The sequence below is a fragment of the Leiobunum rupestre genome, chromosome 4 (genome assembly GCF_980474605.1).
Source record: "Leiobunum rupestre chromosome 4, qqLeiRupe1.1.hap1, whole genome shotgun sequence".
In the NCBI taxonomy this organism is placed as follows: Eukaryota; Metazoa; Arthropoda; class Arachnida; order Opiliones; family Sclerosomatidae; genus Leiobunum; species Leiobunum rupestre.
In genome coordinates, this window is record NC_143387.1 from 60,895,099 (window position 1) to 60,921,540 (window position 26,442).

The window sequence follows — 26,442 nt, forward strand, 5'->3', positions numbered from 1 at the left end:
TAGTTGTACCCGAAACGGGTCTTACAATTTGGCGCCTTCGTTGACTTAAAACGCTCTTCATGTAACCGCGTTAAAATTTACCATCCAGCTAACTCTTAATTGTTATTTATGCAATAAATTTCTTGAAAATGAAGCTATTGTGAAGGTTGTGTGAAATAAAATGATGGGAAAGTCGAAATAATGGGTCACTTCAATTTAAGTTCATATTTACTGCCGTAAGGATTAAATTCACAAGATCAGTATCAATGCTTTGACAAGAAAACACGACACCGATGAGACTGTTCGACATGTAGAACGCGAGCGAATCAAACGTATAAAAAATTATATTTAATACTTTGAATTAGTATATACATTGTGTATTATTTCAACGCTAATTGTAGACCTCAGAGCCAGTGTATCAGAATTTATAGCCCGGTGTACCTAGTAACAGAGACCATACCACCGGAGGCCTATCATCATAGTGCCCTACGCGAGCGTCCACCTAGCCCGGACAGGTGACAAATCCAGCATGGGTAGTAGTACCCTACTACTGATGGTCGCACCTTTGACGCAAGCCACTCAACCCAGCAGAAGGTGCAGCAATGGGTGGACCAATCGCCACTTCGCACACAGCAGTGGTATTAAGAGTGGATGCTATAGCAACTCCAGCCGACACCCTACCTACGTAGGTAAAGAGTCAAACCCTTTGGAGAGAGCTCCTAAAGGGGAACGACGAGCACACAGCAGCCCAAGTAACCCGGCACAGCTGGCACCGGAGATCCCGGTGTGAGTCCAAAAGGCCGGGAAACAGGACCGCCGTGCCCTCATACCACCACCCCACAGCAGGCTACCCAATTCGTCGAGGCGGCCAGTTTGCACGGACCCTCTCCGTTAGCCTGAGCTGAAGCTCAGTATCCAGCCCAAACCTGACCGAAGTCGGAGGTGGAGATAGGACCATTTGATCAGAGCTAACATCTCCCAGTGCGCCACCGCCCTTATGGGTTACAAGAGCCAGACCCCGACAACCCGTTAAAGCCACCAGTTATTGCACACTCTAACCCATTTAGGGCCAGAGATAGACCTCAGTGCCAGCAAGAATATACTTGGTTAATACCTTATATAATCCTTTAGCAAAGACAGTTTCTCTAAACAAAAGTACATCTAATTTTAACAGAATCCAGCTGAAAACCTACTATAAACTAAGTATTATAAATAGTTAGGCCTATGCGACCAAGGTAAAATTCCCAAACAAACAGAGAAGAAAAATTTAACTTTTGGATATGAGCTAGCTAGGTAACATATAGTTGCATAACATTAGCTTACAAGAGTGACAGAATTAGATAGCAAAGGCTAAGCCTAACTAGCCCTAAATACCGTAAACTATTTTTTTTAATAATAAAGATAAGTTACAACAATTATTCAAAAGATACTCTATCATCTCGTAAAATAACAAAGAAATGCTGTATTTACCTTTCGAAAAATATGAATCCGAAAACCACATCTTGCTTTGTACTTATAGCTAAAACGGTAACCGTTAAAGAAAGTGGGAAAGACCACTAATGAATCAACAACATCTGTAAATGGTTATTTGCATCTGTGCCTACGTTATTCACATAGTAGACCTGATCACTAGTTAATATAAGCTTCGTGCGCGCGGTATAGATGGTGTTACTGTCGTTTTAGCCAAGAATGTAATCGGTGGTCTGCCAGCATTCGATTAAGCGTTCTAGTTTGTTATCTGATTTCTATGGGCGGTAGGCAAGTCGTTGCACAGGAGAGCGGTCAAGAACTTCCCATAAGCATGATAAGCTACTGGCGCTCTGGAGTTAGGGAGTAGGGACAAAGAAAAGAGGGTTTAGCTGTTAGTATTTTACTAAAACCTAGAACTTAGGTAGGTAGAAATGTATACAACGAGTTTAAATAAATAAAGACATTTTAATGACGTGAGTCGGCATTTACAACTTCACGCGGACTAAATAAAAATACAAACATGAAGTACAACAGGGCACGCGAGTACACCAAAATACTCGCTATACTAAATTAATAAATTGTTCTTAATTTCAGTCTAATTTAGAATCTACTACTGACACCCCTCCTAGGTCAACGATCCCTAACTCAACGATCCCTAACTCCTTCAAGTGTAGATTCATCTTGTTTCCCGGTATGATCTTTGTAAATTGATCAGCGAGATTTAAGTCACTTCTCACGAACGTCAGTTTGATTTTCTCCTCTTCAATTAGGTCTCGCACGTGAAACAATCTAAGATTAATGTGTTTAGATCTATCGGACGTTGTAGGATTCTCGGCCAGCTTAATGGCTCCTTGATTGTCGATGTTTATAGTTGTTGGCGTAGATAAAAATTCCGATTGTCCTATCTCTTCTAATAAATTTTGCAACCAACAGCATTCTTTTGATGCTTCACTAAGAGCCACGAATTCAGCCTCTACTGTACTTAACGCAATACATCTTTGCTTTCGGCTTGTCCAGCTCACAACTGCTCCTCCAAGTTTAACTGCGTAGCCGCTAAATGATTTCCTATCCGTTATGTCGGAACCCCAATCTGCATCGGTAAAGAGTTCGGCTTTCGTTCCAGTTCTTCTAAATTGTAAAGCTTTATTCTTGGTTCCGTTCAGATAACGTAATAGGTGTTTCAGTCCAGTCCAGTGTTCGTTGGATGGCTTCTGACTAAATTGACTCATGTACGTCGCGCCAAATGCCAAATCCGGTCTTGTATGGGTTGCTAAATATAATAGACTTCCAACGACGTGTCTGTAGAGTGTTGCCTTTTCTTAGTCTAATGCTTGCGCGCCTTCGCAATTTTTATACTTTGTACCAAGACAAAGTGGTGTAGCTGCGGTCTTGCAATGAAGCATACCCATTTCTGTCAGAAGTTCAGTCGTATAGAGATTTTGATCCAACATATATCCGTCTTCGTTTTTCGTCACTCTCATGGACAATATGTTTTTAATTTCGCCAAGATCTTTCACTTCTAGGTGCCTTCTTAGTGCGATTTTCAGCCGTTTGATTTCTTCTTCTGTTCCATAGAGTACTTCGTCGTCAACATACGTGGTAACTATTATCTCTTTTCCTGGTTTATAATATACACATGGATCCGCGCTAGAACGCGTGAATCCTTCAGCTTGTAAAACTTTATCTAAGTGTTTGTTCCACTGTCTACTGGATTGGTGTAAACCGTAAATACTCTTACGTAGTCTTAGAACGAATTCTTTTTCTTCAAGTTCGTGACCAGTTGGTACACTTGAGAACGTTTTACGTAGTTCTTCCGTTAGTTCCACAAAGTTGTTTGGAACTTCCATGTAGATTTCTTCCTCTAAATCCGCTTTCAAATACGCCGCCGTTATATCTATATGGTGGATTTTCCAGTTTCTTTCGGTTGCAATACCAAATAGTATGCGAGTAGTTTTCATTTGTACAACTGGTGCGTACGTTTGATCATAATCGAGTCCTGGTCTCTGAGTATTCCCCAGTGCAACTAGTCTCGCTCTGTATTTCACGACCTTTCCATCTTCGTCGTATTTGGTTCGGTAAACCCATTTACCTCTGATAGTTTTACGATATTTTGGTCTTTCGACGAATTCAAACGTTTCGTTTCGTAATAAATTACCGGTCTCCTCGATCATCGCCTCTTTCCATTCTTTTGAATTTGGTGAAGTCATCGCTTCTCTAGTTGTTCGAGGGTCCAACTTCTTAGAGTTTTCCATTGTGGCCAGATTACAGCGTGGATCGCCATCGCCCATAATATAATCTTCCATCCAGCCGGGTCGTCGTATTTCTCTTCCAGACCGTGTTCTTCTCACGTCTTGCGCTTCTTCATGGTGGTCGTTTCTTTGAACTGTTCGATGTTGAACGCCCGCGACATCATCTTCACTCCCCTCCTCGTTTGCAACGATATCGTCTTCAAGGGCATTCACAAAAGCGCCATCGTTGGCTTCGTCAGGTACGGTGTTTAGAAGCGGGTCAACGTTCCAAGTGCACCACATAGTATCGTCTAAAGAGTTGACCGAAGCCAGTGCTTCATCACGTTGAACTTTCATAGGAAAAATATTTTCTTCGAATGTTACATCTCGGCTAATGAACACGGCGTCAGTTTTCGGGTTCCATAAGCGAAAAGCTTTAGCGAAAACGTCATAACCGATGAAAATGCACTTAATCCCTTTTGGCGCGAACTTGCCATGTCGGTGCTTATTGACCGCCCAAGCTTGACAGCCCCATACCCGCAAGCAGCCTTGGAAATAAGTTTTTTTTTAAACTGGTCCTTATGACCAGTGACCCCCTAGCATTTGAATTATTAAACTGGCCCTTATGACCAGTGACCCCCTAGCTTATGAATTATTAAACTGGTCTTATATAAAATGTTCTAATGTCATTTATAAGCCTAAAAAACCTATACTACATGTTTAGAAGTTAGATTATGTTGGTAACATTAACTTAACACATATTCAAAATAGTTAACTTCATTTTACGAGTACCACAAGAATAGTACAATATAGTACTATCTCACCTAAGACTACTACCATAGCCTAGACATGGACTAATTAATTAGTCCATGGCCTAGAAGACCCTCGTAATTTACCGTAATATCTCTCTTTCTCTAGGCCTCGTAACTCCAGAGTCCCCGGTCCGTTACCGCGTAGCCTACCGTACTTGGGGAAAGCGAGACTAGAGGATTGAGGGTTTGAGGCCAGAGGGGGGTTAGACAGTTCGACTCTACATAAAACATCGACGTGCGGCCGCGGCGGTAGTAAGCGGAGTCGCTGTACATAGAAATCCAGTGAATAGGGAAATCAAATTTGATATAAACCTTGAAATAATAGGTCAACTCCTATTATTTGGAATTATTAAACTTGTCACCTTCTGTTTTTTTGGTATTATTTCGAATTAATAAACTGGACACGGTGACCAGTGACCCCCCAAATTTTGAATAAATAAACTGCTCTGAGCAATTAATTAACTGGTCTTTGACCACCTGACCACCGTTATTTCCAAGGCTGCCCGCAAGTGGGTAAGGTCGATCGGTTTCTTTTTCCAGAGAGCTAGCGGAGTATTATTTTCGTTCGCTACAGTGGGACAGCGATTACGAATGTACGCTGCAGTATGAACCGCATCGGCCCAAAAACAAGTTGGTATTCCCGATTCTAAAAGCATGCATCTAGCGGTGTCTAGTAAAGTCTGATTAACCCTTTCGGCCACGCCGTTTTGCTCCAAGGTTGGTAAAATACTGCGTATAATAAGGTTAGCTCTTTCGACGGGGTCTGTAGAGAAGCGCTTCAGCGGGTACGTTGGGGGGCTTGGCAACTACCGGCCCACCTTCAGTGACGTCGCTGGTTGACAGGAAACCAGAAACAAGCCGCGGGGAGGGTAGCAGAGCGCGAAGAGAGGAGAGACTAGAGAAATCAGTCTAATTCCTAATAAAAGAAACCAGAAAAAATGCGGTATAGAAAATAAATACGTGCAGTCGTTTTCCCTTCAATTTTACACTTGTTTTTGGCACTTTATATAAATTTCTGTAAGTATTATATTCTCTAAATTATTAAAACTTCCAGTATTAGCTGACATTAAACCCAGAACTTTTATAAGCTTATAGCATAGGGCCTAGGCCTAATATTATTATAAATTAATAGTGAAATTGTAAAAGTGATAGTTTTAAGGTAAAGTTGGAAAGGAAATTAAGATTTAAATTTTTTTCAATAACCAAACTAATGAACGTATGCCATTATTTTAAAAATATCCAAGAGAGTTTTTTTTGTTATTTAAAATAGAGAACTAGAATTAAATATTTAAATTCAAAAAGTATTACTGAGGCCCAAGACAGGAAAAAAGATAAGAAAACTAAAAAATTTAGTAGTTAAGTTTTAAAAATAAGCTGCCTTTTTGTTCAGTTGACAGATTTAAACGGAACAATATAATTCTTTTTAAATGAATTTCAAAATGTGCCTTTTCAATATTAAAATGTTCCTATTTTTTATTTTAATAAAAGTTTTATTAAAAAATATAGTTCTTTCTTCTGACCACGTCCGATCACAATAATTGAAAAACCCAAAAATAATTCCAACGTATTTATATTCTTCACATTCTCCCAAGATTATGCAATCTCTCTCTCTCTCTCTCTGTCTCTCTCTCTCTCTCTCTCTCTCTCTCTCTCTCTCTCTCTCTCTCTCTCTCTCTCTCTCTCTCTCTCTCTCTCTCTCTCTCTCTCTCTCTCTCTCTCTCTCTCTCTCTCTCTCTCTCTCTCTCTCTCTCTCTCTCTCTCTCTCTCTCTCTCTCTCTCTCTCTCTCTCTCTCTCTCTCTCTCTCTCTCTCTCTCTCTCTCTCTCTCTCTCTCTCTCTCTCTCTCTCTCTCTCTCTCTCTCTCTCTCTCTCTCTCTCTCTCTCTCTCTCTCTCTCTCTCTCTCTCTCTCTCTCTCTCTCTCTCTCTCTCTCTCTCTCTCTCTCTCTCTCTCTCTCTCTCTCTCTCTCTCTCTCTCTCTCTCTCTCTCTCTCTCTCTCTCTCTCTCTCTCTCTCTCTCTCTCTCTCTCTCTCTCTCTCTCTCTCTCTCTCTCTCTCTCTCTCTCTCTCTCTCTCTCTCTCTCTCTCTCTCTCTCTCTCTCTCTCTCTCTCTCTCTCTCTCTCTCTCTCTCTCTCTCTCTCTCTCTCTCTCTCTCTCTCTCTCTCTCTCTCTCTCTCTCTCTCTCTCTCTCTCTCTCTCTCTCTCTCTCTCTCTCTCTCTCTCTCTCTCTCTCTCTCTCTCTCTCTCTCTCTCTCTCTCTCTCTCTCTCTCTCTCTCTCTCTCTCTCTCTCTCTCTCTCTCTCTCTCTCTCTCTCTCTCTCTCTCTCTCTCTCTCTCTCTCTCTCTCTCTCTCTCTCTCTCTCTCTCTCTCTCTCTCTCTCTCTCTCTCTCTCTCTCTCTCTCTCTCTCTCTCTCTCTCTCTCTCTCTCTCTCTCTCTCTCTCTCTCTCTCTCTCTCTCTCTCTCTCTCTCTCTCTCTCTCTCTCTCTCTCTCTCTCTCTCTCTCTCTCTCTCTCTCTCTCTCTCTCTCTCTCTCTCTCTCTCTCTCTCTCTCTCTCTCTCTCTCTCTCTCTCTCTCTCTCTCTCTCTCTCTCTCTCTCTCTCTCTCTCTCTCTCTCTCTCTCTCTCTCTCTCTCTCTCTCTCTCTCTCTCTCTCTCTCTCTCTCTCTCTCTCTCTCTCTCTCTCTCTCTCTCTCTCTCTCTCTCTCTCTCTCTCTCTCTCTCTCTCTCTCTCTCTCTCTCTCTCTCTCTCTCTCTCTCTCTCTCTCTCTCTCTCTCTCTCTCTCTCTCTCTCTCTCTCTCTCTCTCTCTCTCTCTCTCTCTCTCTCTCTCTCTCTCTCTCTCTCTCTCTCTCTCTCTCTCTCTCTCTCTCTCTCTCTCTCTCTCTCTCTCTCTCTCTCTCTCTCTCTCTCTCTCTCTCTCTCTCTCTCTCTCTCTCTCTCTCTCTCTCTCTCTCTCTCTCTCTCTCTCTCTCTCTCTCTCTCTCTCTCTCTCTCTCTCTCTCTCTCTCTCTCTCTCTCTCTCTCTCTCTCTCTCTCTCTCTCTCTCTCTCTCTCTCTCTCTCTCTCTCTATCTCTCTATCTCTCTATCTCTCTCTCTCTCTCGTTCCGGTGGCGTCGGCCTCGTCAACGTACTTTCGAAGATCAAGGCTTTTCGCGTCGTCGAAGCGCTATCCCTCTCAACCGCCTCCGCCGTTCTTCGTGCGTGCAACCCTACTTTCACGTCGCTCGAAGACTCTCTCCTTCATAATCCGCCACTACAAATCGCCGACTCTTACTACGCCTCTCTTCTAGCCAGCTGGTTTTCCTCGGGAGTCATCTACTCGACCTCCGAAGTTACGCTCGCGACAATACGAACCTTGCCACTCTTCGACTCTCCATTTATAAAGACGGTCGACGGTACTCCACTCGCCAACGCTGCGCACGGCGCTTTCGTACTTTCGGGCCACGTTTGTATCGGTGACTTTCTTCACGGACCCAGCCATTCCTGGATTTCCGATCGCGATATGTTCGGAGACTCGCGACCATCACGTACTCAAATAATTGCCCTTCGCGAACTACGCGCGGCTATCATCCGGTCCTTTCCAGGGGTGTTTAACTCTACCGGAATCTCTCGAACTTTTAATTTTGGAACTTTGACCTCTCACGCTTTCGTGATTGAGTCCCGCACCGGTACCGCTATTACGCGTCTCTGTTTAAGCGACGACCAGTCAACGCGTTCAGTCTACCATGCCCTCGTACGCAGAGAACAACCCGCCGTTCAACCTTTCAAGGTTGCTCCGATCTCTGTCGCGGAAGCGACTGCTTCCTGGCGCATTTCTCGGCTGTCCCCGTTTACAACACGGCTTGAAAATGGGGTTCAGTGGCGGGCTCTGCACGGTGCCCTAGCCAGTCCTCAGCGCCTGGTGCACTTTGTCGCGGACGTCTCTACAGCCCACTGTCCCTTTTGTCCTGCTATCGGCAGTTTCTCTCACATCTATTACGACTGTCCAGTTGTGTCTCTGTTTATCGAGGGCATTTTGGTCTGGATCCGTTATCATACTGGCCATTCTCATAGCCCACTAGACTGCTTTTACCTAGCGGGTACCCCTGGCAACCACTGTTTCTGTAACCTTGTCTTTATTCTTTTTAAGTGCGCCCTTCAGGATCGCTATTTTAATCTATCATCGATCAATTTCAACGCTCAAAATTTAAATTTTTTCCGTGCCTGGTTCTTAAACAGGATTAAGTCCCGGGTACTCGCTAGGTACCGTTCGGCTAAAGCGTCGGCCGCTCTGGCCAACGACGGTGTGAATTTCTTGTCGCGTTGCGATGTTCCTAAAATGGAACATCGCCCCTTTTCTTAATTTAAATTTTGTGTTATGACTCGCACGTACCACGTACTTTTGTTTTACCGTACTCGTTTCTACTGTACTTTTGTAATTTTTATCCACCCGACCATGACGTGAGACTTCCTACACATGTAGTGTGTTTTTGTTCCGCGTGTTTTTTATTGACCTTGTAACTTTGCTTTTGTACTTTTGACGCCAATAAAGGCCCTGTTTAAAACACTAAACACTCTCTCTCTCTCTCTCTCTCTCTCTCTCTCTCTCTCTCTCTCTCTCTCTCTCTCTCTCTCTCTCTCTCTCTCTCTCTCTCTCTCTCTCTCTCTATTTATTTTTAGGCCAAATCATGGCAAAAAGAATGTGTACGACTACAAACGATTCCCTGAAAAAAACAACTAAGTATTTGTAACAATAAAAAAACACCTATAGAAACTTACATTTTTGTTACTCCGGGAAGGTTCACTAGGGTCAGGATTGCTAGATTCGGGCGACTTAAGGATATATATACTACCTAAATTTATTAATCTAACGTAACTGAAGGTGTAAATGTAACTACTCTGACATTTTATAACCCCTAGCGGGACGCGTTGGAAACTCTAGCAGCTGTTTCTATTTCGTTGCAAACCATTTTGGTTTAATTTTCGTAACGGATTTTAAGAATAATGTACAGGTGGTTAATTTTATTAATCTAACGTAACTGAAGGTGTAAATGTAACTACTCTGACATTTTATAACCCCTAGCGGGACGCGTAGGAAACTCTAGCAGGTGTTTCTATTTCGTTGCAAACCATTTTGGTTTAATTTTCGTAACGTTTTAAGAATAATGTACAGGTGGTGTATTTTATTAATCTAACGTAACTGAAGGTGTAAATATAACATTCGACCACTTGTTTAAAAATGAAAAAGATGGCGGCGTTATCCAAGCATCCTAGCAATTACCAAACTCGGGATCACACTTTGAAATAAAAATGGATATTTTACTATCGCCGTCGCTATGAAAGTACCTAATTCGTCACCTTTAAGTACCCAGTATTTCCAAAAGCATTTCGTGACTCCATTGGAAAATCCATTTCGAGATTTAGTTTCAGTTTTTTCAATTCTGTAGGCTTCCTTCAGCTTTCAACTTTTTTTTCAACAGATCATGTGATATAAACTACGTCACAAGTCGTGAAATAATTTTCATAGATGCGTTGTTGTTTTCATAAGCCAGCCGCTATGGGAAAGAGAAAGATGTCTACGCTTAGGGTACCAAAGAAATGCTGGATATGTGAGGAACGATACCAGTCCGTGAGAGGTTTCAAACAACATTTAATGACTCATTTATCTTGTAATAAAATAAAAGAAGAATCGGATCTGGCGTGTGATTGTGAGGCGAGTGAATCTCTCCACTATACCGAGCAAGAGGAAATGTCAGATGATAAAATTATCGATTATCTTAACGAACTTGGATGTAAAAAGCGCGATGAAACAATGGAATCAAACGAGTTAACAATGGTAGCAAAAACTAACGTGGTTTTTCCCGCCGAATTCAAAATGCCGACTGAAATTCAAATGGATGCTCTGATTTATTTTCAAGAATATTGTAAAACTAATCAAATTCCTAATTTAAAACCGTTGTAAAGAAATTGTGAATAAACGTTCTTTCTATTGAATTCATTGTTATTTTTTAATAACATATTAAGGGGGGCCGTATAAAGTACTTTTTAATTAAAGTAAACTAACAATGATTTTTTACAGAAAATGTTCACTGTAAAACGCGAAAATAATGTAAAGGCGGTATTAAAAAACTCGGATACATATTTTTTTACATTGGAAAATTGATACTTTATTATAATATTTTTCGTTACACTTTGAAATTAAAACTATGTTTACGACTTTTGTAATATTGTTACATTTCCAACTTGGCATCCTCGAATGAATGGACACAATGGAATTTGATCGCCATGAACTATTAACGGTATGTTGCCCTCTTGCCATTCCTCAACCACTAGTCCGCAAAAAGGACATTTGACACTCGAGTCGTTCTTGAGCGAATAAAATCCCCAGGCGGCCAACTCTTTGGTTCCATATTTAACCCAGTTTTTAAAACTTAATAATCTTTCTTGTTCCGAAAACATTTTTAAAGACTCGTAAGAAGGCTTCTTTCGTATCGTAGGAAAACCACTTTCAATTTTTATTATCTGTGCGATATATTCCGCTTGAAGTTTTCGTCTCTGTTGTTTCAATATATTTATACGTTTCAACAGTTCCTTATTTTCCTTATCACTGCCGTCAAGAAAATTTACTGTAAAATGAAATATGTAATTCTTGCTTCGTAGGGTTCACCCTAAACTCGTTACCGAAAACACCTGCCAGTAAGTTATTTCCGCCCATTATTTCATATGACGCTATAAAATACGTTTAACCATTATTACTAAGTCAATACGCGGGAGATTATAACAGAAAGTATAAATGTTTTCAGTAACAAGTTATAGCTTTTGGTCCGAGTTTTGACGACAACGTATTTGTTAGGCTTAGCTTTTTACTGCAATATTAACCGAAATATCAACATTAAACTAACATACAGGAACATCCGTTGGTCAAGTATTTAAACATTGCTTACATTAATAATGCAGTCGTTACAATCAGGGTAGTGTGTGCTGCCACTAAGTTCTTAATTTACCCCTGGTGGTGAAACTATAATGCTCTTTAATAATAATCGAACAACGATCGTTTATAAGAGTTCAGTTTACCCCTAGTGGTGAAAAACGACAATTAATGCCACTTTAAAAACTAAATAGGGTCTGTTAATATCACAATAAGCCCATGTCTGCTACGATATAATTACCACTATTTTACCTTTACACTCATTTAATAAAATTATTAGTCATTTTAAAGGTTCACAAATTGAATGAGCGTTCTTTCACGTAGTGGCTCCTCCCATACTTTCGCTACCACTTACTAAAATTAACGGACCGTACATGTTAAAGTCTATTAAACCGCTACGTAAACATTCCTCGTGCCGCTTGGTAACACGGAATAATATACATGTAGTATACGATAGATTTAAATTTCAATATTAAAGATTTTTACGACATTTATAACGGCTCAATACAAGTATAGTTCTTAATACTATAATTTATATACACGATATTATTGATAAACTAACGCAAAATTATAAAGAATCGCAGACATGTTCGACTGCAAAGGTTATATGTTGTCGTAAATGTTTTATGCAATGTACACGTTTAAAAGTTCATATAGGGGCGACTTGTTTAAGTAACGGTTTTAGGTAACCCGAATCCATAGATACCAGCGTGTTAAACTTTTTATACTCAATCTTTATGGACATATCCTTTAGCGACGAAAATTCAGAGCTGCAAACGTTGTTAATTATACCTAAGATACCACAGTATTAATTCAAACCGTCGGTTATGAACGGTTATGAACGGTTATTGAAATATCCATTACAAAGTCAAGTGATTTACCCTACAAAGTTTACTATTATTTAAATTTCATGAGCGCGAACCTACCTTGTGATGTAAATATTTCGTATAGTGTCAATGTATAAATGCATTCTATTTACTAGGATTTATAAGCGGTAATATTAAATTTTATGTGTAAAACTGATATTTTGAGGAAAATGTATACGATGTGCGTAAAGACATTGTATACTGTGAAACATTTATAAGGCCAGACCTGCAAACGTTGTTAATAATACCTGACGTACCAAGCTTATTCTTAATATAAGGACAACTTGTTTCAAACTGCGAGGTTAACGAATTTAACATTGAACTTAAAATGACGATGCCGAAACAATGTCAAAATAATAATCAGCTAATACCCAAATCATCTAGCGACTTTTAATGCGACGTTTTAGGTTAATATATATAAAAAACCGTTGGGAACAACTTGTTTAAAAACAACATTGTACGTGATCTAAAGGAAATATGGCGTATACATTTCCTAAAAATAACAAAGATGGCCACGCTTGACAATTTACCCCGTTATGTACTGTTAAGAAGTCTACAAAGACGTTGTTAATATACTTTTACAAGTATTTGATAATTATTAAAACGCCGACGCCGCCACCCTCAGAAGTAATTAATTTTTCTACACTTAAAAAATATCTAACATGTCCCCAACGCAACTGGACCCCTAGCGTCCCCAAGTGGCAATATTAAAAATAATGGTTTTTTTAATTTCCTATCATTCTTCCTAGACTAACAGTTTTAGGTATTAGGAACATGTACCCAAATCCATAGTTACCAACCTAGTGGCGAAAAATGGCAGCATTGCATGATTATAATAATTTAATTTATGGAAGACCTCTTTCAATAACCGTAAATCAGATGATCATGTGACGCGGCTTTTTGATCGAACCATATAGGGAAAACTTGTTACACACGCCGACACGCGAGTTATTGAAATGTCTTTTGGCCACGCTAATGTAATTCACCCTTTTCAATTGACCTTGAACAAATGTTTACGTGAGATGACCATAAAGACGATTCCTAACGGACGACAGGATATACTATCTTTACCCCGTCATTAACGTATTGAATATTTTAAAAAACTTGAAATATCCAATAAAAAACTAAACTCTAATTTCTTCACAAACTTTAACCCCAAAAATAACCTTGAATACCCAGTTTACATTTCATAAATTTTAGTTTCCTAAGGCTTAATATTCACGATGGCCAGGCTACCTACAAACTTTACACCTGCGTCCTTATTAAAGGTTAAGTGACGGTAATATATAGTTTTTGATGCATTTACAATGTCATAATAATGATCAGCTAGGCCCTAGCCATCTACCGACTTTTAATGCGACGTTTTATGTTAATATATATAAAAATCCTTTAGGGACAACTTGTTTAAAAACAAGCTTGAACATGATATAAAGTAAATATGGCAAATTTCCTAAAAATAACAAAGATGGCCACCCTTTTCAATGCACCCTACAGAACCCGTTTGAATATGAATCATTAAAGATGGCGGCCAAAACACATGAATTTTCCAGCCAAAAATGACTAACAACCGCTAAAAGAGAGACCACTCGAAACCAGCCTACAAACTTTACCCCGTTATGTGTTGTTAGCGTAAATATGAATCATTTTTACCGCGCTTCCTAACGTTAAAACACAGCTTATAAAACTCATTAATATTTACTTCTTAAGATTACTTAAGACGCTTCCTAACATTGATGTCTTGACAGGTAATACTTCCGCGCTAACCGTCTTCAGAACATGTTAAATAACTTTCCCGCCAAAATGCTAAAAGCTCAACCATATAACATCCACTAAAAGAGATCACTTGTTCAGGTCCATAATCCCAAAGACGCTTCCTAACCGTTGACAGGTAATTAAACCATGCAAACTTTACCCCCTCCACTTGTTCATTGATCCTTTTCGCGCTTACATCATCATAAACACATGTTAAATTCCCGCCAAAAATGATTTGTTAACAATATAGCAACCAGGTCAATTACCCCTAACGGTTAATTATAAAGGTACAAACTTTAGCCATATATTAATATTCATGTCAAACATAAGTGTACATTAATAAACCTAAAGAGTTTCACCACTTGTTGATCGACGCTTACACTTTCCCGCCAAAAATTAATATTCAAACATATAATAAACAAGTGTAACTACTTGTTGATCCTTACCCTAAACACATGTTAAATTCCCGCCAAAAATGAGTTGTTAAACATATAGCAACCAGGTCATGAACCCTAACGGTTAATTATAAAGGTACAAACTTTATAACTAGTAAATAAAAACTTTACCCCCCTCCACTTGTTCATTGATCCTTTTCGCGCTTACCAAACACATGTTACTATACTATCCATATAACAGGTCAATGACGCCTAACGGTAATCCACCTAGTTAAACAATACCAAGCTCATTAATATTCACCCTTTTTAAAACACTTGCTTACCTACTCTAGTTGATTGACTAATTAGGCTAATTAATTAACACCTGTGCTCGTTACGCACGAGTGCACGCGTGACACGCGCCCGAGGGAGGGGGTCAGGAACGCGATTCCCCACTTCATTCACCCCGCGCGCAGCTGGGGTCGCGGTAGCCACGCCCCCCACGCGTATCCAGGAATACGGTACCATACTACTGACGTCCGAGTGAATTAACCGTAATGGCTCAGCTTCACGTGACAGGCTTTTCTTCGGGGACGGCTTTGTTTTTAGTTTCCCAGTCATACAAACTTCGCAGTTACTGGTAATACGACTGTCATTTGGATCAATGCGAAGCGTCGTCTGACCAGCTAACTTCTTAACAGCAGCAGTATGCCAAAGAACGTCAGTCTCTGTTATTCCACCATGGATGGAGGCTTTGGCAGAAGGTATAGCTTTTGAAGCCATAGTTTTCGGTATATCTTCAACGTTTTCGTAGAAATAATATAAACTTCCTTCTTTCGTCCCAGTGGCTATTATTTCGTCATCTGTCTGTATTGAAACTTCCTCATCGTGGAACAGTACGTTAACTCCTTTGGAAGTAATTTGTGACGCTGACAGAAAATTCCCCCGAAGTTCAGGAACATAAAGTGTGTTGAGTAATGTTAGTTCCCAACCGCCACAATCTTTAGTTAAAATTAAACTAACATCTCCTCGTCCAGTCGCTTCTAAAACTCCACCACTGTTGTCAGTTCGTCGTAAAATGTAACGAATTTGTCACGGCAAGAGGTCATATGATCTGTGGGGCCGCTATCCATCACCCATACGCCAGTACTGTGATCATTCTGATTCTTCATTCGAGTTGCCCTCAACGCTTTGTGATGTAGTCGAGCGGTGTTAGCTTCACTTCTATGAAATTTGGAAGCGCTGTTTTTAGACTTATGTGTAGTTTTCGTTTCAATATCGGCATCGTGGTCTTGACCTTGATAGGGACAACTACTTGCAATATGTCCAAATTCCAGACATTTGTAACAACGTCTATCGGAGTAATCGCGATTGTCTTCTTTCGGTAGTGTCTTTGCGCGAATATCTCTTCGACGTCCGCCTGATGCTTCCAGTTTTGTGGAATATTGGCGACCAAATCCTCTATCATTGCCAGATAATCCACGACTCCTTCCATTTCCTTTGTAATGACTTTGAGTAGCAAGCGCTTTATTACTTTCACTCTGGTTGTTGTCTTCATTTGCTGTCGCAAATTCCAATCTACGTTCTTCTTCAACTAGTTTAGATTTTAGTTTCGTCATTGTTAAGTCATTGTCAACTAAGCGTAGACTCCGTGACACAAATTCATATTCCTTCGGAAGTCCTAATACTGCGAAACCCGCCAACGTAGTTTCTTCTAACTCTAATCCAGCATTCTTGACTTTGTGATATAACGCATTACGTCGTGTTAAATAATCTAATCTTCTGCGTTAGAACGAAATCCTTCAGTAAAAGTAAGCCGTGCCATGTGTCGAAACTGGTATGTATAGATTTAAGAGTAGCCCATATGTCCTTAGCTCGAGAGCAATCGGCGATGTCATCTAAGCTTTCATCGTTGACGATCATAATAAATATAGCTTTGGCCTTGTGGTCTAATTACTTCTGAACTGCTGACAAATCAACACCAAAACCAGGGTCAATGGCATCCCAACAACCCTTTGCTTCTAAAAGTCCCTGCGCCCTCATTGACCAGTGGCGATAATTTTGAGAATTTAACTTTTCAATCCTATATTCATCTCCCATAATTATAGTTCCGTTTATTCACTTCTTCAGACTTATTGTCTCTCGTTGGTCCCAGTTCACTACGTCGTGTCTTTTTCAGAGAATGAAACAATGCCTACCTATTCCAAGGTTCGAACAAAGCCAGTCTTAAGCCTCTGCGTCTTCACAGGAGTGCTTTTCTTCACTAAACACTTAACTTTAATGTTGTATTTCTTCTTCAAACAAACATGATAAACGGCCTGGGCCCATAACCTGTTTTTCGTATTTGTTCATTGCATAAACAAGAACACTTTTAATAAAGCAACATTAACTACTTTAGTTTTGATTGATTGGTATCGGAGGTTCTAAGCTGACACCACACTTTTTTTTTTTTTTTACAAAAATGTGTTTATGCCATTTATGGAACCCACTATGAACTCTCTGCTATGTTACTTTTGGTGAAAGTGGAATGTGAAAAATGATCGGAATGTAAATTTGAAGCTGTGTTTTTAGTTCTGAAAACTTTTAGTTAAGTAGTTTTTAGTTTTTTAGGTTGAAATTTTGTGAAATATGGTTTTATGAAGTATAAGGTAAATAAAATTAGCTACTTATCTTAACAGTTTTTTTTGAAGAAAGCAAAAATTAGGTCGGGAAGACTTTCACCAAGGCTTATTACTGGATTTTAATTTTTTATTTATAAGCCTTTCCGCCCCCCCCTACCCGCCCTCAATATCTTCAGACACAGTATCTGATAATCTGAGGCAGTTTCCACTTACTGTCTTTGAAAATGTTATCATAAGCTAAAAGTAGGTGTTGCTAAGCTAGTAATTTTTGTATTTTAATTTTATCATTAAGGAGATAACAATTTCTTATCTTCTAAATTATAATAATTGTACATTTTTTAGATAATTTCTTGGCCAATTTCATGGCAACATCACGAACATGCGAACCATTAACAGAACTGCTCTTTCTAATTGCAATATTCCGTTATTACCGCATCAAAAATATGTTGCGGTTGTCTTACTCAGTGGAGAAACTGTGTACTTTGTTTCTGAAGTATGTTATTTATTGAAGCTGGGTATTGAAAACAAATCTTATGATAATCTCTGGTGCAGGTCAAAGGAAGATGCCATTCAATTTTTGACCAGGTATGCAGTTATCTAGGTTTAAGTGACTGTGAACTTTTCAGTTTAGCTGTAAAATGTGGTAAGTGATTGTTCTCTGGCATTTTTAACTTAATTTTCAGCAATGCAGACCCCATTTATGTTCTTGTAGATGACGATTTTGTTTTTGTTGAACAAGGAGTAAAGCTTTACAAATATGCTCCTAAAACATGGAAAAATCAAGATTCAGGACTTGACTTGCAGCAGAAACCTTTTTTAATATTTTACTTAAGAGTGCAGCTTTACGTTGATTGTCATTTATTAATAAAGTAGGTTTGAATAAATTTAAATTCTAATGCATATATTCAAAATAATTGTTTTTTTCCGTATTCTAGTGATAAAGCGGCTAGAAATCTTTATTATTTGCAATTGAAAGAAAATGTTTGTAAATATTGCCAATCCATAAGTGATGAACGTGCCTTTTTATTGGCCGCTTTTGCTTTGCAAGCTGATATTGGAAATTTTCTGAGTGATAAACATATAGGGCGTTATTTTGAACCATTAAAATATTTTAATGCTGTGGTAATTTAGATACAATTAATTGTAATTTTCATATTGAATAAACCTAATAAAATGCTTTTTTCTTAAAGATTGTACAAAAACTTGGTGAAGATTTTATCCGACGGTATACACCCGTATTACATAAAGACAATTTTGGCATGAGTAAAGGAGAAGCTCAAGTCAGCTACATTAAAGAAGCTTCCAATGAAACTGCTCAACATAATTTGCACTTTTACAAAATGAAACGAAAAAAGGGGAAAGTAGATGATGTTTGGCTGGGAGTTTCACAAAAATCACTTCAAGTCTATGAAGTAAATTTAAATAATATAATGGAATTATGTTTATGTTTAATCTCTAAATCATGTTTCAGGATAATGGTAAAAATCCTAAAACAAGGCTTTCTAATTTCTTATGGAGTGATATCACGAAAATACATTTTGAGGTAAATTCTAGGCCTGTGCGAGTACTCAAAAAATTAAATGTCTTTAATATATTACTTACTCATACCAAGGCCTAAAAATTACTCTAAGTGGTCTAGGGTTAATAAATATTCCACCAAGTCCTTTATTTTTTGACGAGTCTTAAGAGTCCCTAATTTTTGGACGAGTCACCGGATTTCTTTTTTCTCTCTTTCTTTTTAATGCGTGCTTGCATTCAATGGCTCAACACTAAGTGAAATCCCGTAATCGCGCTATGTTAGTTGTTTTATTTTTTATGGTTGGTTTGCGCTTTGGTTTAACGCAGATCGCGTGACTCACCAAGTTAGCATCTTTTCCGATTTTAGTTTTGGTTTTGATTTCTGCACTCTGCAGTGAAGAGAGAACTTTCCTTCGTTTTGATGACGGGGCTTTAGTTTTTTACAATATAGTCTTAAGAAGTTAAAACTTTTAGTTTACTTAAACTACTGTGAGACTTTTAGAAGTCAGAAGTGGTTCTGTACAGTTAAGACTCCCAACTTGAATTTATTCTGAAGGACTGGAACGAGTACTCAGGAATTGGACTCATGACTCATGAGTCCAATTCTCCAGGACTCGAGACTCGACTTGAAACCATAAAAAGAGTACTCACACACTCTTTAGTAAATTTATTGTTGCATCTATGAGATTTTGTTAAACTTGCCCTTAAATTTGTGATACAGAAAAAGAGATTTGAAATTTGCTGCGCTGGTATTCCAAAAGCTAGAAAGTTCACTTATTATTTGAAGAATGAAATAGTTGCCAAAAGTTTATTCTGGCTTTGTCGACTGACACATCAGTTTAATATGTCAGCTCTGCCTAGAATTGAGGAACTGAAGAAATACGAAATAGAAGGTAACCACCATGTCATAGTTTGATGAAGTTTGCAGTTGTAAAAAATTTTATTTTTCATTTTGTAGCCACTCTTCCCTTCAGGGAATCTTATATTTATAGCGATAGTTCAGAGCTGCAATGGTTTGCCAATGAAAGAGGCATTGCAAAACTCAATCCATTCAATTTGATCAAAAAAGGACTCAATGATCAAAGAAAATCTGTTATTAGCAATGCATCTTCTAATACCACATCTGGGATTGTTTCTGATCGTGACAAAGTTCACAGTCTCTATGAGAGTGAAGGTAAAAAACTTAACTATTTTAAAGTTAAATAATAATGGTGAACTTAATTTTCGTTTTCAGATGAATTGGATGCGATAGGGGCAGAAAATATTCCAAGAACGTCAAAGAGTAGTGTCCATTTATCAGAAAACGACTCCTGGGGTAATGGTAAAGTACGGTCTGCCAGTGGAGATGGTGGCTTTTTTGAACAGCCAAACTTCAAAAAGAACAAGCAACTTATTAAAAACAGTATTCCTGACAATGGCTCATCTATTACTCAAGCTCATTCTTCCAAAACTGTAAATCGTGCCACCTCGGAGCTAACTAGTGCAGTTAATCCGATTCTTTCAAATTTGACCATTATTAAAGCGAATGAAGGAAGCAATTTCAAAGTGCCTGTGTATGAACCAAAGTATTTTGTGTTTGAGGAAGCTGACGTGTCACTCATTAATGGTTGTAGCGCAGCTCCGAGCAAAGCAGCTTCAGTTTGTGCATTACCTAGTCCGTGTCTAGCTGAAAGTGTGGTGAATTCGGCTATAAATTGTAACGTACAATATGTCACGCAGGAAAGTCATCGTAGTGTGTCTCTAGCTAATGCACAAAATGGTCTTCATCCATCGGGAGTTCAAACGTTGAACCGTAACCACAACAGGAATGTTACTCGTATAGGAGTTTCTTCATTGACAAAAGGTCGAACTGCCAGAGTGCCCCTTTCATTGTTTAGTAATAGACAAGCTGGCTCAGAGCCTGAACTAAACCACCTTAGAACTTGGTCCAGCTCATACTCTGTTGATTCCGAACACTCTCTACCCCCCAATATGATTACCGGTAAATATAACGCGACAGTTCATCGACATAGTTTAGCCGAGGGGTTTCTTCTAAATACCCACAATGGGCCCTCAATTACTTGGCAAAGTAATAGCAGTATTCCATCTTCAAACTATTCTACTTTGAACTCAAACAAAAACTTTCCATTATCCATGTACTATGAGCCATCTTCAGACACCAATCACAATATTCCAACTCTAACTTTCCAAAGTTTAGATAATCTATCAGATAACAACCAAAATGTTGAAAATAAAAAGGTTTGTATCAATATTTAATATTTAATTTGAGCTATTCTCGTAATTGTGTATTGGCTTTTGTAGGTTGATGGTGGTATTCAGTCTCAATCGCATTTGGACATTCACCAACTATGGAAAAAGAGTAAAGATATGGAGTTGCCTCTTCTTACAGCTCTGTGCAATGATCGTTCTTTGATGTTGCCAAAAACAGTGGCCACTTGCTCTCGACAGCGTCACGTAGGCACGTCTAAAGATATTAGAAGATTTTCGTGCAGCTATTTATCAACTCCATTGGAGGAAAACACTTTCCCAACAGCAAGCTTTACGGGTTCGCAAACTCTAGGAACTAGTCGACCTTCTTGGCCAGAAAATCAGACCTGGCAAAATGTAAAAAGTGACCTTCTACCTGACAATAACTTGGGCATATATCCCCAGCCTACACTTGCAACATTTGGTAAACAACCCATTCACGCTAGGCCCCATTCATTATCGGCTCCCCCTGAAATGATTTCCATTTCATACCCCATTTTAACATCTTTTGGTAAAACATAACATGATCATAATACTAGAAGCGCCGTAAATTGTCAATGGCAGAGAAAAATTTGGGGTTTATAGAAGCCTATCACCTGGTTTAAGAGGACTCTAGAGGACCGTAATATAGTTCCGTCTCATGTCATCTAATGGTTGATGAACCCCCACTTGTACTGGCTTGAAACGTATTTTATGGAAGGTTACTATCCTCGGGTGTTTGTCAATATGGAAATTTCACTGATTCCGATACTGATGCCATTTTTATACCAGAATGACCAATCAAACCTAATGCCAATGATCAACACATTTTTGACAAAAAAAAATGACCAACCATCTGGCACTAGCTATAACAAAGTTTAAGGTTATTAGTATTCACAAACTAGTCTTGAAAATAAGGCAGTGGCATTAGTCATGGTGCTATTTATTTCAGACTTACTTCACTTAATGGAATCATGGGGGTTGCACCATTTTATATTGAACAGTTTAGTTTTTAATTGAAAGTATTACTTTAATATAAATAAATAAATAAACAAAATTAATCCATCTGGCCAAAAAAGAAAGTGAAGTGGTCATGACTAGTTTATTATTTTTAAGTGCAGTCTGGTGGTCATATTTACGTGTTCTTTTTAAGAGACTTATGCAACCTAAAGTAATATTTGGCTATGCCACTGCCACTTTCCCTCATTTTTATAAAAATTTTGCTCTACAATATTCAATAGCCAAAGTTTACTGGATTAATCAGTAATCCTGCCCAAAATTGCTATATTCGTAAAGAATACTGATCTCGCTATTATCTGCTAACCAGCGCCATAATTACAAGCCTGTTCAAGTGTATGGTTCTCTTCCGTTTTCTTTGCAAACTGTTTTTTTTTAGGTTTTCATCCCAAACTTAGTGCCTTACATAATTTTTAAAAGAGTAGTATCACCAATGGCATAGCCAGAAATTTGTGTTAGACCATGCAAATTTTCACAAGGGGGTTGAGAAGAGATTAAAATTTAGTACAGTCAGAATTACACTCGGGTGGGTTTGACAAGGTAACTCACCTCCTGGATAGACCACTGAGTACTACTACCCAATTGCGACTGTACATAATTATAATAATCATTTAATTCAGTGTCAATGCCAAAGCCAATTAATTTTTAAAAACCAGCATAATTACTCTTATCAGAAGCTCATAATAAACTTTCAGTTGAGAAGTATCTAACTCCCTATTTTAAAACCTGTAACATTTTTATGGTGATGGCTAATGAATTCTTTTTGGAAGAATGAACTGATCAATGTGGATGTAGTCTTTGTTGACCTTGAAAAAGGACTTTGTTAGAGAAATGTAAAGTTGGATACTGCTTCCCTGAAGGCAGTTTATTCTGCTCTTATGTACCACGCTTTAAAATTATCTTTCTACTGTGTACAAATTTTACGTACAGTAGGTGTAAAATAATTAGTACAAATCAAATATTTAATATTCATTTGCGTTGTGTACCTAAAATGTTTTTGTGTATCAGTTCCAAGTGAAAGAAATTTTAAATGGCAAGGAAATTGCCTACACTTTTAGTGCCTTGGCGTCTATTTTGCTGAGTTGTATGTTAAACTCATGGCAATTTTAAAATCAAAACCTATGATTAAAAAATAACTATCCTTTTTAGGGGAAACTAGTTTTTGCGCAACAATCAAAATCCCAATGAACTTTTGACAAAATATATTTTTACACTTTTTATACTAGAATTTTAATTCATTTTTTTACACAAAACCAGAAGTTTAATATTTCTTACGAGATAATGATCCATCTATGCCATAAAAATGAATTATCTACCTTATCATTGTACGAGGTATGAATTTCCTGCCAATCTGCAGATATGTACGCTGCATCACAGCTGAACATTTATTTCACCTATTGATCTAAAATATAGAAATTACACTGTTGTCTCATATAGAGATGGGAACTTCTGTTGGTGTCTAAGGCCTTTAGCCGACGCCATAAGTTTGTTCTCAAAAAAAGAAAGATTGTAACTTCGCTTGTAAGCAATAATATACTTATGGTAAAATTTTCTAAAACCTGAAAAACGGCATAATATAAGCCTGGCCATAGCCTTACTCTCTCTTTTCTTATAATAAATGTTATTTTTTTGTTTACAAAAATGAAGTCTTTATTAATAAACATACCAAATTCTTTTAACAATAAAGTCATACTGTTAAAGCAAATAACAATTTCATTACAGTCGCAATAGAGGTTACTGCCACTTCTGGAAAAAGTTCTATTGTAATGGAAAACCAAAACAGCATAGAAAATTGAGAGAATATATATATCACTTTATTTCAAATTTAATTGTTCTTTGCCATCCCTTAATTTTTTAAGGTATGAAATTGGAATAAGTTTGGTCACTCTACTAAAGAAAGAAAGGTATGAAATAGTACAGTGCTGTAATTGAAATTTTATGTTACAACCCTTACTTTCTAAAAAAAGACGGAGTATATTGAGCAAAGTAATGAAACAGAAGGACTGGCTGTAATGATATCCAACAATGATCTAACTCATTAACAATTGCGACCGCCATTAATTTAGCGCAACGCTCAGTTGACATTTTTCCTTTAGTAAGTTTTTCACCAACAAATTTCTACACGTTAAAATAATATTTCAGTTTTTTTTCAAAGTGTTATAAGTTAAATTACAACCTCTCCTTTTTTACCAGTATAACACCTATCCAAAAGGTTAGAGATAATGGGTCCGGGACAGGCTACGGTAATTTTGATCCCTTCACGACTATATTCACTCCTCATACACTCCATAAACCCCTATAATATTAATAGATTATAGTATTGTGTCAGTTAAAAATAATTTTTCGTACATTTATAGCATGTTTTGATCCTGTATATGAAGCTGATAATGGAACACCTGTAAATGTAGATAATATAATAGCTTTGCAAATATAAATGAGTTGTGTTATATTAAATACCAAATATTCCAGCAGAACTGCTTGTTACAACAAGATGACCATTTTTGTTCTCTAAGAAGTAAGGCAATACAACCTTCGACAAGTTCACAGGGGCGAAAACATTAAGCTCAAACAGTTCTCTGTGGACATCTAGGTCAATGTCCAGAAAGCTTGCGCGTTGACTTCGACCCGCATTATTGACTAGAATGTCTAACTAATAAGAGATATAGGTTTAAGATTTTGGTCTTAGAAGGAAGGTTTAGTAGACTACCTTTCCAAAATGTTTTAGCACAGCATCAAATTTTTCTTTATGAACATCATAATCCGTCATATCAAATGGCAGACATAGAATGTCATCTTCTTTTAATGACCTGTTGCCTATTTCAGTAAAATTCAAGATAACAAATCTGTTTCTTAACCAAAAAAAATTAAAATATACAATACTTTTAAGGCAGTTTTCCTTAACCTTGACAAGATTGGCTTTATTGGTACCAGACAAAACCAATTTGACATTTTCAGCTGCCAGTACATAAGCTAATGATTCACCTATTCCAGAAGAGCTTCCAGTAATCCATACAACCTTTCCTTTCAATTCACCTGAAACGTAAATCCATTAAATTTTAACGGTTCATGTCAAAATTTAAAAGGAGTTAAATTTTACTGTACTTATGGGTTTTCCAAATTTTTCGCTTAAAATCAGAGTGAAATCTGCTTCTCCTTTTATCAAAAACCATGTTAACAAACATATAATAACTAAAAACAATAAAACGATTAACCACATTTCAACGTTAAATTTTCAACACTCAAAATTTTTTTAACCTTCGACTTAAAGAGAATGATGTTGTAGGCTGTCTGACCTTTAACACGTGCTTTTGCCGTCTTTTATGCCACAAACAGTGCTTCCATCTATTTCGAAAAAATTTAACTGATATATTGTTTCAAAATCAGATAAGAGATGATAAAAACTAAATTTAACAAATAAATATTTGAATTTCAAAAAAATATTATTACACAATGCTATTTCAAAATGGTTTTAAATCTATATCTATTAAACTATATGGTTTCTATTTTCAGTAATTTTACTCAGGGGCGTAGGAACGTTCTAGAAGTTGGAGGGGGCAAAGATAAACGAAAAGGGGTCTGGAGAATGGTTTTTAATTTTTAATGGAGTGTAGCTTCTCCGAATGCATGTGTACTTGTTACCACTATGTAAATGGGCGGGAAAAGACTGAAATTTAAACACAGTTGAGGTTCTATAAACTGTATATGCTTTTAAAATGATAATTTTAGACTTTTGAAGATTTCAACTGACTTAAAGGTTGGAGGGGGCAATAACGTTAGTTGCCCCTCCCAGCAAAATTCTAGGGAGGGGCATTGCCCCCCTGCCCCTCCCGGTTCCTACGCCCCTGATTTTACTACAAATGAAGGTTGTAATGCTCTTTCGAAGTTTCGAAGAACCGAAAAAAAACCCCTAAAATTTCCGTAAGTCGAGTTATTAGATTCTGGAACTAGATAGCGAATTTAGTCGTATTTCATTAAAGGCAGTAGAAACTTCTTTTTAACGTAACTATAGCTCCGATCACCTCTAGCTTCGGTTAAACCGTGTTGCAGAAATGTGACATTCGTTGATCGACCATAAATATGAAAGTTCATACTCCCTTTTCGATTCTTGATTCGAAATTCGATCGTGATTTGAATATTCGAATGAGATATGGGGGCCTATTCTGCAAATATTCGAAATCCAATTTTCGATCGAAAACTAGATTTCGAACTTCGATATCTCGACGAATGGTATTCGGTAAAGATTTCGAATAAGCATAAATCAATGCAAATTGTTGAAGTCGATTTCGACATGGTATAGGGTATCGAGATCGAATTCCCATTCGATTTTTTACAGAATCGCCCCCCAGATCTTGACAAGAAGATTCTATCGTGAATTGAATATTCGAATGCCATTCGATGATTTTGGGAAATTTAATCATAGAATAGATGGAGCAACGCTCTCCACGACTTTATTTTTGGTAGCGAAGGAAAATTGGAAGAATGCCGGGTTCTCATGGTCACAGATTCAGCAAAAGAGACAAGCACTTTTCGTTTGCTCAGAACGGATCAAGCTCTTTGGAACATGCAAAAATCTTGCTCTGAATGCGGTTTCGATAAGTAGATCTGTTGAAATCGGCAGATCGGATTCGCGCGATTAGCAAGAAATGACGGTTCGCAATTTTGTTCTTTGCGA

At 38.0% G+C, this 26,442-nt stretch overlaps 2 protein-coding genes across 4 annotated transcripts; one reads left to right on the forward strand and one right to left on the reverse strand.

Moving 5' to 3' along the window:
* Positions 1–16,939: 16,939 nt before the first annotated feature.
* On the forward strand, positions 16,940–22,990 carry ex (FERM domain containing expanded). Its single transcript, XM_090173653.1, has 11 exons — positions 16,940–17,252; positions 17,352–17,502; positions 17,562–17,652; positions 17,722–17,878; positions 17,945–18,131; positions 18,200–18,421; positions 18,481–18,552; positions 19,249–19,420; positions 19,486–19,701; positions 19,762–20,765; positions 20,829–22,990. Exons 2-11 carry the CDS (start codon positions 17,389–17,391, stop codon positions 21,294–21,296), a joined length of 2,703 nt encoding a protein of 900 aa, XP_090029779.1. The 5' UTR covers positions 16,940–17,252; positions 17,352–17,388; the 3' UTR covers positions 21,297–22,990.
* Positions 22,991–23,453: 463 nt separating this feature from the next.
* On the reverse strand, positions 23,454–25,054 carry LOC149948605 (dehydrogenase/reductase SDR family member 7-like). 3 transcript variants are annotated; one of them, XM_090173655.1, is made up of 8 exons: positions 24,873–25,054; positions 24,651–24,803; positions 24,478–24,584; positions 24,228–24,420; positions 24,120–24,166; positions 23,947–24,066; positions 23,725–23,888; positions 23,454–23,657 (listed from the first exon to the last, which is right to left on the reverse strand). In XM_090173655.1, exons 1-8 carry the CDS (start codon positions 24,985–24,987, stop codon positions 23,585–23,587), a joined length of 972 nt encoding a protein of 323 aa, XP_090029781.1. In that variant the 5' UTR covers positions 24,988–25,054; the 3' UTR covers positions 23,454–23,584. The 3 variants fall into 3 exon arrangements, with proteins under 3 accessions (XP_090029781.1, XP_090029780.1, XP_090029784.1); XM_090173654.1 differs by having other exon boundaries at positions 23,457–23,660; XM_090173658.1 differs by lacking the exon at positions 23,454–23,657 and having other exon boundaries at positions 23,735–23,888; positions 23,961–24,066.
* Positions 25,055–26,442: the final 1,388 nt, after the last annotated feature.